This window comes from Oncorhynchus kisutch, linkage group LG2 (genome assembly GCF_002021735.2).
Source record: "Oncorhynchus kisutch isolate 150728-3 linkage group LG2, Okis_V2, whole genome shotgun sequence".
NCBI lineage: Eukaryota > Metazoa > Chordata > Actinopteri > Salmoniformes > Salmonidae > Oncorhynchus > Oncorhynchus kisutch.
Window position 1 is genome coordinate 66,549,456 of NC_034175.2, and position 16,727 is coordinate 66,566,182.

At 42.3% G+C, this 16,727-nt stretch overlaps 1 protein-coding gene across 5 annotated transcripts in view; it reads right to left on the minus strand.

The window, feature by feature from the left end:
- The window catches only part of LOC109905050 (probable phospholipid-transporting ATPase IH), an 80,777-nt gene extending 67,284 nt beyond the window's left edge, over window positions 1-13,493 (minus strand). For all 5 annotated transcript variants that reach the window (XR_004204627.1, XR_004204626.1, XR_004204621.1 and 2 more), the window contains exon 1: window positions 12,962-13,493. Coding sequence is in view for 2 of the 5 variants with exons in the window: in XM_031800114.1 (XP_031655974.1) it covers window positions 12,962-13,000 (39 nt within the window). In the remaining 3 variants the exon portion in view is untranslated. The remainder of the gene's footprint in view (window positions 1-12,961) is intronic.
- Between the last annotated feature and the right edge of the window lie 3,234 nt (window positions 13,494-16,727).

Sequence of the window (16,727 nt, forward strand, 5' to 3'; positions counted from 1 at the left end):
ACCGCCCGCAACCGCAGGGCTCTCCAGAGGGTGCATGCCTTGCAAATAGTCAGGGAAGCCATTTGACTAGATGTTCAGGAGTCTTATGGCTTGGGGGTAGGAGCTGTTTAGAAACCTCTTGGACCAAGTCTTGGTGCTCCGGTACCACTTGCCGTGCAGTAGCAGAGAGAACAGTCCAGGACTAGGGTGGCTGGAGTCATTGACAATTTTTAGGGCCTTCCTCCAACACCGCCTGGTATAGAGGTACTGGATGGCAGGAAGCTTCTCCCCAGTGATGCACTGGGCCATTCGCACTACCCTCTGTAGCACCTTGTGGTCAGAGGCTGAGCAGTTGGGATACCAGGCAGTGATGCAACCAGTCAGGATGCTCTCAATGCTGCAACTGTAGAACCTGAGGTTCTACACCATTGTCTTGAGTGAGAGAAAGGTTGTTGTCCTGGCACCACTCAGCCAGGTCTCTGACCTCCTCCCTATAGGTTGTCTTGTCGGTGATCAGGCCTACCACTGTTGTGTCATTGGCAAATTTAATGATGGTGTTGTAGTCATGCCTGCCCGTGCAGTCATGAGTGAACAGGGAGTACAGGAGGGGACTGAGCACGCACCCCTGAGGGGCCCCTGTGTTGAGGATCAGCGTGGCGGATGTGTTGTTACCTACCCTTACCATCTTGGGGCGGCCTGTCAGGAAGTCCAGGATCCAGTTGCAGAGGGAGGTGTTTAGTCCCAGGGTCCTTAGCTTATTGATGATCTTTCAGGGCACTATGGTGTTGAACGCTGAGCTGTAGTCAATGAACAGCATTCTCACATAGGTATTCCCTTTGTCCAGGTGGGAAAGGGCAGTGTGGAGTGCAATAGAGATTGCATCATCTGTGGATCTATTGGGGCGCTATGCAAATTGGAGTGTGTCTAGGGTTTCTGGGATGATGGTGTTGATGTGAGCCATGACCAGCCTTTCAAAGCACTTCATGGCTACAGGCGTGAATGCTACGGGATGGTAGTCATTTAGGCAGGTTGCCTTAGTGTTCTTCGTTCTTCGACTCACTAGCCGGCTACCAGCCAGTTACTCAACCGTGCACCTTAGAGGCTGCTGCCCTATGTACATAGACATGATATCACTGGTCACTTTAATAATGAAACACTTTCCATTTTAATTATATTTACATACTGTTTTACTAATTTCATATGTATATACTGTATTCTATTGTATTTTAGTCGATGCCACATCGACATTGCTAGTCCTAATATTTATACATTTGTTCATTCCATTCTTTTACTTTTAGATTTGTGTCCCTGTGTCCGTGTCCCGCTGTCCATCTCCCGCTGTCTCTCAATTCAATTGTAGAGGCTTTATTGGCATGGGAAATATATGCTTACATTGCCAAAGCAAGTGAAATAGACAATAAACAAAAAGTGAACAGCATCCCCCACTCTCCAGCACTCCTCCTCGCACACACACACACACACACACACACACACACACACACACACACACACACACACACACACACACACACACACACACACACACACACACACACACACACACACACACACACACACACACACACGTCTCTCTCTGCCCAGCACCAGTCAACAGCAGGCAGGCAATATACCACTTCTATTATTACCAGCCTACAAAACAACATGCTACAGGAGGTAGTGGACCCAACACACAAACACAAACACACACACACACACACACAACACACGCATTTAGACACTTACACACCCACAACACACAGCACACGCTAACACACACTTAGACACTTACACACACACTAACCCACACAACACACACTAACACACACACATGCTAACACGTACACACACACACACACGCTAACACGTACTTAGACACCTACATACACACTAACCCACACAACACACACTAACACACACACAACACTTAGACACTTACACACTTACACACACACACACACACACACACACACACAACACAACACACACTAACATGCACTTAGACACACACTAACACCCATGTAAAAAGAGGGCATGACACGTAGCATTACACACACTAGGTGACATCTACTCAAACAATCACTTTCACACACAGTCAAGCATCCATTCCCACCACCGTCAAGCATCCATTCCCACCACCGTCAAGCATCCATTCCCACCACTGTCAAGCACCCATTCCCACCACCGTCAAGCATCCATTCCCACCACCGCCAAGCATCCATTCCTACCACCGTCAAGCACCCATTCCCACCACCGGCTCAGTTGAAAACCTAAACCAGTTATATAAGGATGGAACTGTAGGGGGTCGATTAACAGAAAAGAACAAGAAGAGGCTATAGTTGAGACGGCTGTTCTGGAAATAGACCTTATTAGCAATACATTCTCTTGCTGTTTTCCTTCTTTAGTAGTCTGGAGGGAGAGGTGCATGAACGTACACACACGCAGAATTTCCAGTCATAGCTCATGTTATCTCAGGTATTCACAGGACAGAGTTAGGGTGCCAGCATGGGAGGGTTCAAATTAACAAACAAAAAAAGCTGTGCATCAGTGGCGTGTTTTCATGGATGCCAAGGGAAGACAGGTTTCCCCCCCCAAAAAAATTGACCAGGAAAAATATAAAAAATACTATTATTTAACTTTCGTCTTTCTGTGTTTTATCATTTTCCTTAAATTCGCAAGAGGCTAAATGTATCTCACAGGAGAAAGCATCCAAGCAAGCGAAAGAGTGCCCCTCTGTCACTCTACTTGTACTCCATCTATCTGATGCCGTCTGGTCCAAATTAGAGGTCGACCGATTAATCGGAATGGCCAATTAATTAGGGCCGATTTCAAGTTTTCATAACAATCGGAAATCTGTATTTTTGGGCGCTGATTTTTTTATACCTTTATTTTACTAGGCAAATCAGTTAAGAACACATTCTTATTTTCAATGACGGCCTAGGAACAGTGGGTTAACTGCCTTGATCAGGGGCAGAACAACAGATTTTCACCTTGTCAGCTCGGGGGATCCAATCTTGCAAATTTACAGTTAACTAGTCCAACGTTATAACCACCTGCCTCTCGTTGCACTCCACAAGGAGACTGCCTGTTACGCGAATGCAGTAAGCCAAGGTAAGTTGCTAGCTAGCATTAAACTTATTTTATAAAAAACAATCAATCAATCATATTCACTAGTTAACTACACATGGTTGATGATATTACTAGTTTATCTAGCGTGTCCTGCGTTGCATATAATCGATGCAACGCTGGGGGATGATTTAACATTTACGAAAAAAGCTCAATTGTTGGACGACTGTACCTAACCATAACCACCAATGCCTTTCTTAAAATCAATACACAGAAGTATATATTTTTAAACCTGCATATTTAGCTAAAAGAAATCCAGGTTAGCAAGCAATATTAACCAGGTGAAATTGTGTCACTTCTCTTACGTTCATTGCACGCAGAGTCAGGGTATATGCAACAGTTTGGGCAGCCTGGCTCATTGCGAACTAATTTGCCAGAATTTTACGCAATTATGACATAACATTGAAGGTTGTGCAATATAACAAGAATATTTAGACTGATGGATGCCACCCGTTAGATAAAATACCAAACGGTTCCGTATTTCACTGAAATAATACAAGTTTTGTTTTCGAAATGATAGTTTCCGGATTCGACCATATTAATGACCAAAGCCTCGTATTTCTGTGTGTTATGTTATCATTAAGTCTATGATTTGATAGAGAAGTCTGACTGAGCGGTGGTAGGCAGCAGCAGGCTCATAAGCATTCATTCAAACAGCACTTTTGTGCGTTTTGCCAGCAGCTCTTCGCAAGCACAGTGCTGTTTATGACTACAAGTCTATCAGCTTAATGGCTGGTGTAACTGATGTGAAATGGCTAGCTAGTTAGTGGGGTGTGCGCTAATAGCGTTTCAAACGCCACTCGCTCTGAGACTTGGAGTGGTTGTTCCCCTTGCTCTGCAAGGGCTGCAGCTTTTGTGGAGCGATGGGTAACGCTGCTTCGAGTGTGGCTGTTGTTGATGTGTTCCTGGTTTAAGCCCAGGTAGAGGCGAGGAGAGGGACGGAAGCTATACTGTTACACTGGCAATACTATAGTGCCTATAAGAACATCCAATACTCAAAGGTATATGAAATACAAATGGTATAGAGAGAAATAGTTCTATAAATACTATATTAACTACAACCTAAAACCTCTTACCTTGGAATATTGAAGTCTCATGTTAAAAGGAACCACCAACTTTCATATGTTCTCATATTCTGAGCAAGGAACTCAAACGTTAGCTTTTTTACATGGTACATATTGCACTTTTACTTTCTTCTCCAAAACTTTGTTTTTGCATTATTTAAACCAAATTGAACATGTTTCATTATTTATTTGAGGCTAAATTGATTGTTATTGATGTATTATATTAAGTTAAAATAAGTGTTCATTCAGTATTGTTGTAATTGTCATTATTACAAATAAATAAATAAATCAAATCGGCCGATTAATCAGTATCGGCTTTGTTTGGTCCTCGAGTAATCGGCATCGGTATCGGCGTTGAAAAATCATAATCGGTCGATCTCTAGTCCGAACGAGTATGACATTGTTGCATTGAAGGCAAGGGAAGCCAGCGAGCATCTGGCCTCCCTTGATAAAAAATAAAATAAAAATGGGCCAATCAGCATTGAGCTAAACTGAGCGAGCGCAACTGTGAATGATCCTGACGCACCAAAAAATAAGTGTCAAGGGAAGCCAGCTTGGATTTGGAGTGACTGCTATCAAATCCCAGTGAGAACATACACCATTGACAGAAAAACTTGAATTGTTGCATCTCGTTATGTTGTTGTCATCTGGTGGCTAGCTAGCCAGCTAGCCAAAATGGTCCCTTTCCTATATTAGAAATGGGTGGGGATAGGGATTTGGGCTTGTGGTTTTACTTAATTCTCCATACTGGCCTATGATTATAACAGCGATTCTGATCCAACCATTAAGTCATACATTGTTCTGCTCCTGAACTGAGAGGATGGAAGTTCAATATATAGCTAGATGTAGAAGGTTAATGTTAACTAGCTAACGTCGCCCATGAATGGAAGTTAGACTAGCGAGCAAACATTTTAGCCATGTAGCCTAAGACAACAAATAAAAGTGTGTACTGTATGACAGAGTGATAGACTGTTTCGTCAACATGAAAGAGATGAGGATGGTATTCGTGTTTCTCTACAAGTCGGGTGAGTCAACATGTTTTTCTACTTGTACAAACGCGTGTGCACACACAGAAATCACAACCATGGACAGACACATATTTAACTTACGTTGATTGGACTAAATAGTTTTTTTGGTATCTTTTAATTGTCGCTGTATTAAACTAAGCAGAGGTGATTTGATGATGTTGAAATGTTGAAGTTGAAATGGTGCTGGAATAGTGGAGGCAGCTCCTGTTTTCTTTGTGACTTGCTATAACTCTCTGTGGTTCTAAATCAATAGTTGTTTAGTGGTCTGATAATATTAACTTGCTTGACCATGCTGTAGGTCAGTTACAGTACATGCAATATGCTTTGTAGACTTCACTGGACAGAGGTTGCTATCTTATTTTGTGATACAACAAAGGTGTGGTTGAATTTATTGTGTGATCTCTTATTGTCTCTGCCATTAGGCCTTCAATATCATGGTCACAAGGCATATTAATTAACAGGTTATAGAGAAAACAACGCAATTATCACAACGCATAGATTGTAATTTGGCTCTTTTGGGGGGGGACTTCCCCATTGATTGTACCCATGCACCGCTACTGCAGTGCACCACACACACAGTCATGTGATGATGTGACATAATGCTGCTTTGAGGTCTGTGTGAATTTGCTAAGAGACACATCCAGCTGGATGCTCCACACACCTTTGATAAGACACAGGATTCCCAGGAGCACCTTGGGCAGCGGCAGTAGCTGAGCACATAAGTCCATAACAACACTAGAACAACATTAAGAAGTCATCAAGACATGGTAAACACCTCTAGCCCACCTTTCAACACCTGTCTGAAGTGCATACCTGTAGCCTAGAAGATCAAGCTGATATAGGAAACAGTGGATGGCCACTTCAACTTCATGTTGCCATGGTGATACAGAGATGAGCGGGGAGGGAGGGAGAGTGAGGGATGAGATGTGATCTGAGTGGCCTCCTCTACTCCTCTCGATAGTGAATCTGATTTCCCCTGACATTACACCCAGCAGGGCATCAGTCAAGCACCTATCTACACGCAGAAACACAGAGAGCAGCTCCAGGAGGACCAAGGTTGCCTCCTCTTTCTGTAGATCACTACAACCTAACAGGTTTCAGAGACTGAGTCAGAACCCGAGAGAATCAGACAGAGAAAGATATACACATCCTATAAGACAATTAGAGAGATTCCCAGTGCAGGCAGATTGATTAGAGAGATTCCCAGTGCAGGCAGATTGATTAGAGAGATTCCCAGTGCAGGCAGATTGATTAGAGAGATTCCCAGTGCAGGCAGATTGATTAGAGAGATTCCCAGTGCAGGCAGATTGATTAGAGAGATTCCCCGTGCAGGCAGATTGATTAGAGAGACTCCCAGTGCAGGCAGATTGATTAGAGAGATTCCCAGTGCAGGCAGATTGATTAGAGAGATTCCCCGTGCAGGCAGATTGATTAGAGAGATTCCCAGTGCAGGCAGATTGATTAGAGAGATTCCCAGTGCAGGCAGATTGATTAGAGAGATTCCCCGTGCAGGCAGATTGATTAGAGAGATTCCCAGTGCAGGCAGATTGATTAGAGAGACTCCCAGTGCAGGCAGATTGATTAGAGAGACTCCCAGTGCAGGCAGATTGATTAGAGAGACTCCCAGTGCAGGCAGATTGATTAGAGAGACTCCCAGTGCAGGCAGATTGATTAGAGAGATTCCCAGTGCAGGCAGATTGAAATAAAGATGGTATTCCACGTCCAGAGAACTACAGAGAACTATAGATACAACCTCTCTTATCATCTTATCATCACCCAGTGCCTGGGCTTACCTCCGCTATACCCGCACCCCACCATACCCCTGTCTGCGCATTATGCCCTGAATATATTCTACCATGCCCAGAAACCTGCTCCTTTTATTCTTTGTCCCCAATGCTCTAGGCGACCAGTTTTGATAGCCTTTAGCCGCACCATCACACTACTCCTCCTCTGTTCCCCGGGTGATGTGGAGGTAAACCCAGGCCCTGCATGTCCCCAGGCACCCTCATTTGTTGACTTCTGTGATCGAAAAAGCCTTGGTTTCATACATGTCAACATCAGAAGCCTCCTCCCTAAGTTTGTTTTACTCACTGCTTTAGCACACTCTGCCAACCCTGATGTCCTTGCCGTGTCTGAATCCTGGCTTCGGAAGGCCACCAAAAATTCTGAGACTTCCATACCCAACTATAACATTTTCCGGCAATATCGAACTGCCAAAGGGGGAGGAGTTGCAGTCTACTGCAGAGATAGCCTGCAAAGTAATGTCCTACTTTCCAGGTCCATACCAAAACAGTTCGAACTACCTCAGGAGGCTGAAGAAATTCGGCTTGTCACCAAAAGCACTCACAAACTTCTACAGATGCACAATCGAGAGCATCCTGTCGGGCTGTATCACCGCCTGGCAACTGCTCCACCCACAACCGTAAGGCTCTCCAGAGGGTAGTGAGGTCTGCACAACGCATCACCGGGGCAAACTACCTGCCCTCCAGGACACCTACACCACCCGATGTCACAGGAAGGCCATAAAGATCATAAAGGACAGCAACCACCCGAGCCACTGCCTGTTCACCCCACTATCATCCAGAAGGATGCAACACTGAAAAACAGCTTCTTTCTCAAGGCCATCAGACTGTTAAACAGCCACCACTAACATTGAGTGGATGCTGCCAACACACTGACTCAACTCCAGCCACTTTAATAATGGGAATTGATGGGAAATGATGTAAAATATGTCACTAGCCACTTTAAACAATGCTACCTAATATAATGTTTACATACCCTACATTATTCATCTCATATGTATACGTATATACTGTACTCTATATCATCTACTGCATCCTTATGTAATACATGTATCACTAGCCACTTTAACTATGCCACTTTGTTTACATACTCATCTCATATGTATATACTGCACTCAATACCATCTACTGTATCTTGCCTATCTTACCATCACTCATTCATATACCTTTATGTACATATTCTTTATCCCCTTACACTTGTGTCTATAAGGTAGTAGTTTTGGAATTGTTAGCTAGATTACTTGTTGGTTATTACTGCATTGTCGGAACTAGAAGCACAAGCATTTCGCTACACTCGCACTAAAATCTGCTAACCATGTGTGTGTGACAAATCAAATTGGATTTGATTTGATTTGATCCTCAACTTCGGCGATGTCATCTACAAAATAGCTTCCAATACTCTACTCAGCAAACTGGACGCAGTTTATCACAGTGCCATCCGTTTTGTTACTAAAGCACCTTATACCACCCACCACTGCGACCTGTATGCTCTAGTCGGCTGGCCCTCGCTACATATTCGTCGCCAGACCCACTGGCTCTAGGTCATCTACAAGCCCATGCTTGGTAAAGCTCCGCTTATCTCAGTTCACTGGTCACGATGGAAACACCCACCCGTAGCACGCGCTCCAGCAGGTATATCTCACTGATCATCCCTAAAGCCAACACCTAATTTGGCCGCCTTTCCTTCCAGTTCTCTGCTGCCTGTGACTGGAACGAATTGCAAAAATTGCTGAAGTTGGAGACTTTTATCTCCCTCACCAACTTCAAACATCTGCTATCTGAGCAGCTAACCGATCGCTGCAGCTGTACATAGTCCATCGGTAAATAGCCCACCCAATTTACCTACCTCATCCCCATACTGTTTATATTTATTTACTTTTCTGCTCTTTTGCACACCAGTATCTCTACCTGCACATTGACCATCTGATCATTTATCACTCCAGTGTTAATCTGCTAAATTGTAATTATTCGCCTACCTCCTCATGCCTTTTGCACACAATGTATATAGACTATTTTTTTTCTTTCTACTGTGTTATTGACGTGTTTATTGTTTACTCCATGTGTAACTCTGTGTTGTTGTCTGTTCACACTGCTATGCTTTATCTTGGCCAGGTCACAGTTGTAAATGAGAACTTGTTCTCAACTAGCCTACCTGGTTAAATAAAGGTGATATATATATATATATATATATATATATATATTTTATTAGCCTCTCTCTATAGGATCACAGCTAGTCCAAACGCTTTTCCCTATAGTGCACCACATACTGCTTGACTGTCTGATTACTATTAGAATCTTTCAACTCTGTTCACTACCTTTTTTAATGACAGTGCACTACGTAGGGAATAGGTTAGAATTTAAGACAAATAAGTCAGAAGCATGCTTTCTATTTCTGTTCCTCTTTATCTTCCAGCTGCTTCCTGTCTGTGCAGATAGACAGCTGTGTTAATGGCAGTGACATTAGCATGCTGACCGGTAATAATGTAACTGATGCTCATCAACACAACCATTTCCTGCTCTGCTTTCTCTCCGTTTCTCCTCTCAAATCAATTCAAAGAGCTTTATTGGCATGGGAAACATAAGTTTACATTACCAAAGCAAGTGAAAAAGATAATAAACAAATGTGAAATAAACAATAAAAAAATGAACAGTAAACATTACACTCACAAGTTTCAAAGGAATGGACACATTTCAAATGTCATTATGGCTCTGTACAGTGTGATAATGATTTGTAAATAGTTAGAGTACAAAAGGGAAAATAAATAAACATAAATATGTGACCCGTTTCAGGAAACTAGGCGTGTGTCACTGGTCACTACTTCACAGGAGAGCCATTTGCACATAAACTTGCGTGATGCGTGTTTTGGCAGAAATACGTTCTGGAACATGTAAACTTTAATGTGCCTTAACAAACTTGTATGCCATCTGTAAATACGAATAAATTGTTAAATTATGAGCCAAGTAGGTTTAGCCACAGAAAAAGCCAGCAACCTTCCCGCTAGCCATGATTGGCTGAGATAATGAGTGGGCTGGACATGCCGAGAGATGAGTTTGGATTGGTCTGCCATATAGCACTCTTCTGTCTATTTGACCTGGTCAGTATGTCTAGGTAATCCTGTCTAACACGCTTTAAAACAATGTATTGTGTTATTAAAATTGCATAAGTGTTGCAATTGTCTACACCCAGAGTTTTGAAATCAGTGGAATTCGAGTACGATAGCTAAGGAGATGGAGAAAACACCTGTCTCTGGATTACATCTTCAAACTAAGGGCAACCATTGCATCCGACAGGAGACGCATCCATCCATGAATTATGTATACAGGTAAGATAGCTACATTTTCAGATATTACACATTTCTAATTTAAACAGAAATAGCCATTTGCTTGGCTAGCTATAGCCCAATGTTAGCTAGCTAGCATTGAACCTGGTTGGTTAGCTACCTGCAGATTCATGAAGGGTGGTAACATCATGAGTTGGGATTATGGTTCACTGTTTACCTAGCTAGCTAGCTACATGACTTAACAAAAGACTCCATTATGCAAGTAACCATTTTGGGTGCACTCGTAAATTCAGTCTGGCCATCTACTCAGATTTCAGAGCACTCACGTCTGAGTGTGCCAGAGCTCTGAATAACTGATGAATTTACGAACGCCCAACAACTGTTGAATATGGCCGGTGTAGGTAAACGTTGGCAAAATAGTGTAATTAAATTGTTGCCAGCAACACAGTTACAGTCACCAACGCTCTGGATAAAATGGTTAGAGTGGGGTGTTCTCTCATTATGTGTCTGAAAGTAGCTAGCAAGCTAGCCAACGTTAGCCAGTTAGTTTGGGTGCTTGACTGCCGTTGTGAGGTCAGAACGTTCGGAACAACCCTACTCATTGGCCAGAGTCCGGTATGCGCTCTGAACAGTCCGAGAGCGACACGTTTTGAATTTACGAACGGACAATCTGACAGCACAGTTGCAGTCAACAAAGCTCTGGATAACATAACAGCCTAACCAGTTCTGCTAGTGGGAGTAATGTTCAGTGAGCTGTTCTGTCATTTGTGTCTGGAAGTAGCTAGCAAGTTAGCAGTCAAGCACACAAGCTGTTGTTAGGACAGAACTCTCCGATCAACCCTTAAGGAGATGGACGGGGCTAAGGCTTAATTAAGAGGGTGTGTACGATGCTGAATGGGTGTAGACAAAGAAGGGCTCTCCAATAGTAGTACCAAAATATTCTATGGCCATTTTCTCAAAAGTGAGTTTACAAGTTTATTAACTTTAAAAGCAAAATTACTTTCCCATTTGTTCCTCAACTGTAGTGTATGATACACCCTTTTGTAGCCCTGAGTCTCTACTTTTATCCAATGTAAAAAACACAATTTCAAATTTTGCTACATAAGACCGAATTGAGCCGGTCGGTCACATATGGGTTGTATTAACAATGGTGTTTCTTCTTCATTGGTTGACCTTTTCTTGTGGCAACAGGTCACAAATATTGCTGATGTGATGGCACACTGTGGTATTTCACCCAGTAGATATGGGAGTTTATCAAAATTGGATTTGTTTTAGAATTCTTTGTGGGTCTGTGTAATCTGAGGGAAATATGTCTCTCTAATGTGGTCATACATTTGGCAGGAGGTTAGGAAGTGCAGCTCAATTTCCACCTCATTTTGTGGGCAGTGAGCACATAGCCTGTCTTCTCTTGAGAGTCAGGTCTGCCTACGGTGGCCTTTCTCAATAGCAAGGCTATGCTCACTGAGTCTGTACATAGCTTTCGTTCATTTTGGGTTCACATAATTCAGGAATTCTGCCACTGTGTACTCTCTGTTAAGGGCCAAAAAGCATTCCAGTTTGCTCTGTTTTTCGTTTTTTTTAAATGTATGTGTCAAGTAATCTCTCTCTCTAGAAAGGCAGTTAACCCATTGTTCCCCGGGCACCGATGACGTGAATGTCGATTAAGGCAGCCCCCCGCACCTCTCTGATTAAATGCTGAAGACCCATTTCAGTTGAATGCATTCAGTTGGCCTCTTTCTCTTTCGGTATCTATCTTTTTGTCTCGCCCTTTTAGTTGGTCTCTTTGGTAACGCTTACTAATAAATGTCAACTAATAAATGTCAACTAATAAATGTCAACTAATAAATGTCAACTAATAAATGTCAATCATAAGCCATTAGAAATACTTTTACACTCTTTTACATGTCTCACTGTGTGTGTGTGTGTGTGTGTGTGTGTGTGTGTGTGTGTGTGTGTGTGTGTGTGTGTGTGTGTGTGTGTGTGTGTGTGTGTGTGTGTGTGTGTGTGATAAGAGTGAGAAAGAAATTACTGTGTGTGTGTGTGTGTGTGTGTGTGTGTGTGTGTGTGTGTGTGTGTGTGTGTGTGTGTGTGTGTGTGTGTGTGTGTGTGTGTGTGTGTGTGTGTGTGTGTGTGTGGTAAGAGTGAGAGAGAAATGACTTGCAGCGTTTCTGTCTTGTCCTGCACCAACACACCTGATTGAAGATAAAGTGCAGTTTGATTAGACAGTTAGATCAGGAGTGTTTTTGCTGGCCTCTGGGAATGAACGAACAAGAACCTATAAAGCTTGTTATTCAAAAGCACAATAAATGGACCAGCCAAGTTGATCTGTATTCCTATTCCACACACTCTTCCAATGCATCCGTCTGGACCTTTCTGGCACATTCGACATTCAGCTCGAAAACGGCTACCGGATGACATGTTATGGTTACCGGAGCCTGGCGAGAAAATAAATGTAAATGGACTGCCGTTTAGCTGTGACAAACCTTTGAACACATGTTTGTCATCAAACATTAACAAACCCCCGACTCAAACAACTGGAAAGAATAACCTACAAAACCCACGTCCCTGTTTCAACAAGTCAACATTGTTACATTGTAACAAATGTGTAACAGAATGCCAGTTTCAGATGATGTTACTGGAATGCAACGCAAACATACTGGCGTTATTATCGATCCGCTACTTACGTATCTACTGATGAGATTCCGTAGTATGCTAAAATCCATCCTTTTGACAGCTCCCCACCAGCTATTCTTTACTGTCCACTTTCCTTCCAGTTTCCTTGGATATTTACCGACGCTACCTACTGTTCATCTCTCTTCCAGTATACATCGTTCACAAGCACTGCCTCTCCATCTATATGAGCGTGAGAAAGCAGTAGTCTTTCAGTCGGCTGTTCTGATTTCCATGTCATCCTTTCATGTTTGCGCTTTGGACAGCCATGCAGCTGTTAAATGTGACTGTACTGCTATCCTTGATTCATAGTTTCCAGAATGTCCCTTTTCACAACGAATAAACGTTTGCAAAACGGATCATTGCAAGGACTTTTGAACAGCTTATTTTCACCTCTTCCATTGGTTGTTTTTTCCAAGAGTGCGTTTATCTTCTTGTCCTTCTAGAAATCTCCTTTCACATCAGTCTTTCCCCCCAGTCCCGCTGCCTTTTCGATCTGTTATGGTTCTTCCATCTGGAGGGAGAAAATGCGAAAGGTGCATTGCTCCCAACGTCAGAATGCTATGCTGCGCCTGCGTATTGAAATTGTTCTCGCCATGCACAGCCTGGTAACATAGGCTAGACGTAACATAGTAAATGTATCCAAGCTTCTCAAATGAGTATGATATGTTACGTTTGGTGTTTGTAACCTTCAAGCAAAAACGAAAGGAAGGTGGATGTTTGGGGGGGTTCATCATTGACAACTTTACATAATTAGCCACTTTGCTACTACTTACTTTTTAATAAGTAGTAGCAGAATTTGTTTTTAACTAACGTGTCTAGTCAAATTAAGGTTAAATAAAATAAAAACATAAAAAAGTTTATGAAATAAATGAAATACTGTAAGCTTGTTCCCTCAGGTTCCCTATATATAATATTAGGTTTTGGATGAAGATCTGATCAAATTCAGTATCAAAAATATGCAAAGTAGAGAAAATTAGAAAGGGGGCAAACACCTTCTCATGGTATATATAGTTTTACGTTTCAAGGTTTAATGTCGCCTGCACAAGTACAGTGTAATGACTTTTTTGAAACTCAAAACTCAACAATGCAATAATCAATAACAATGTGATACTAGAAAAAAAACACTAGAAATAAAAATAATATGAAGAACACAATAAGTAAGTAAGTAAGTACTACTACAGTTGAAATCGGAAGTTTACATACACCTTAGCAAAATACATTTTTCACAATTCCTGACATTTAATCCAAGTAAAAATTCCCTGTCTTAGGTCAGTTAGGATCACCAATTTATTTTAAGAATGTGAAATGTCAGAATAATAGTAGAGATAATGATTTATTTCAGCTTTCATTTCTTTCATCACATTCCCAGTGGGTCAGAAGTTTACATTCACTCAATTAGTATTTGGTAGCATTGCCTTTAAATTGTTTAACTTGGGTCAAACGTTTCGGTTAGCCTTCCACAAGCTTCCCACAATAAGTTGGGTGAATTTCGGGCCATTCATCCTGACAGAGCTGGTGTAACTGAGACAGGTTTGTAGGCCTCCTTGCTCGCACACGGTTTTTCAGTTCTGCCCACAGATTTTCCATAGGATTGAGGTCAGGGCTTTGTGATGGCCACTCCAATACCTTGACTTTGTTGTCCTTAAGCCATTTTGCCACAACTTTGGAAGTATGCTTGGTGTCATTGTCCATTTGGAAGACCCATTTGCGACCAAGCATTAACTTCCTGACTGATGTCTTGAGGTGTTTCTTCAATATATCCACCTCATGATGCCATCTATTTTGTGAAGTGCACAAGACCCTCCTGCAGCAAAGAATTCCCACAAAATGATGTTGCCACCCCCGTGCTTCATAGTTGGGATGGTGTTCTTTCGGCTTGCAAGCATCCCCCTTTTTCCTCCAAACATAACGATGGTCATTATTGCCAAACAGTTGGCCATTTTTGTTTCATCAGACCAGAGGACATTTCTTCAAAAAGTTAGATCTGTCCCCATGTGCAGTTGCAAACCGTAGTCTGGCTTTTTTATGGCGGTTTTGGAGCAGTGGCTTCTTCCTTGCTGAGCGGCCTTTCAGGTTATGTCAATATAGGACTCGTTTTACTGTGGATATAGATACATTGTACCTGTTTCCTCCAGCATCTTCACAAGGTCCTTTGCTGTTGTTCTGGGATTGATTTGCACTTTTCGCACCAAAGTACGTTCATCTCTAGGAGACAGAATGCGTCTCCTTCCTGAGCAGTATGACGGCTGTGTGGTCCCATGGTGTTTATACTTGCGTAGTATTGTTTGTACAGATGAATGTGGTACCTTCAGGCATTTGGAAATTGCTCCCAAGGATGAACCAGTCTTGTGGAGGTCTACATTTTTTTTCTGAGGACTTGGCTGATTTCTTTTGATTTTCCCATGATGTCAAGCAAAGAGGCACTGAGTTTGAATGTAGGCCTTGAAATACATCCACAGGTACACCTTCAATTGACTCAAATAGTGTCAATTAGCCTATCAATATTGTGTAATATTGGCTAAGGTGTATGTAAACTTCCGACTTCAACTGTAAATATATTAAACTGTAAATATATTTATATATATATATAGAGAGAGAGAGAGCTCACAGTAGCAGAGTAAAACAAGCATGGCTCTATACAAAAGCCGAAGTGTAAAATGAGTCTAGTCTAGTGTACAGCCTGAGTCCTGACATAACATTTTGACTTCGAGGATTGCTCAGAGGGTTAACAAGAGCTCTTCCATTAGACCCACGACTATGTATTTGTTGAGCTGAGCATATAGACAGTTTAAAAATCCTCTTCTCCCATCAGAGAAAGGTTCACTGGCAGCAGAATACCAGGGTGTGTCTGACTGTCTGCCCAGACATTTCATTTGTGGAGTTATGTCTTTCAATTAGCATCAATGCTATTAATAATGCATAAGGGATCTAGCACTTACAACGGTAATGTGCTGTGCTGGCTGTCGCTGTTTACATCTCCCTCATCCCCTGGGTTATAAATGTTTAATGATGAATAGACTATTACACTTCCCTTTTTCTAGCCATACATCACATAGGTGTGTTGTGGTTTTGAAATGTATTGTAGGCATTGTTTTGTGTTGCTTGTAAAACTGAGGACAGTTCATTCATTCGTTAATTAATTAATTAATTTGTCTATCCATCCATCCATCCATTATCCATCCTCCATTCATCATCCATTCATATGAAGTGCTATTGTAGGTGCCAATCATTCTATGAGTTAAGCTATCTTAATCCCTTTAATAATGTAATCTTCCAGCCCCATAGCCCCAATATTAACTAAAGCTAAAACCACTTCAGATTGGATGCTATCTGTGTTCTAGGATTGGACTGCAAGGTGGCCAAATAAAATGGAATTATTGGGCCTCGTGTGGTCCAATGAGCAGCAAGGAGTGGTGTTTGCTCTGTTGGTTGTTGCCGTGGTTATCTCATAGATGACTGCACATGGTGGCTCCAGCTGACTGTGGGAAATGGGTCGGCGCTAATGCTCCTTCGCCCGCTAGCTGTCTAATTGTGGGGGCACCGCTGTAGCGCACAAGAGACTAGCAGGAAATAGGCCACAGGGTAACCAACATCACAAGAAGTAGTTAGAGGTGAGTCATTCAGGGTGGGTTACGCTGGCCTGCTTCACTCTTTCATTTCAGATTGTGTCTGGAGATGTTGCTGTTTACCTGCCCGTGACTGAATCTATCTGAGAGAGGTCACATGGAGGCAACTTTAGAGCTAGAAGTTGTCTTTATCACAGATCTAGCATCAGAT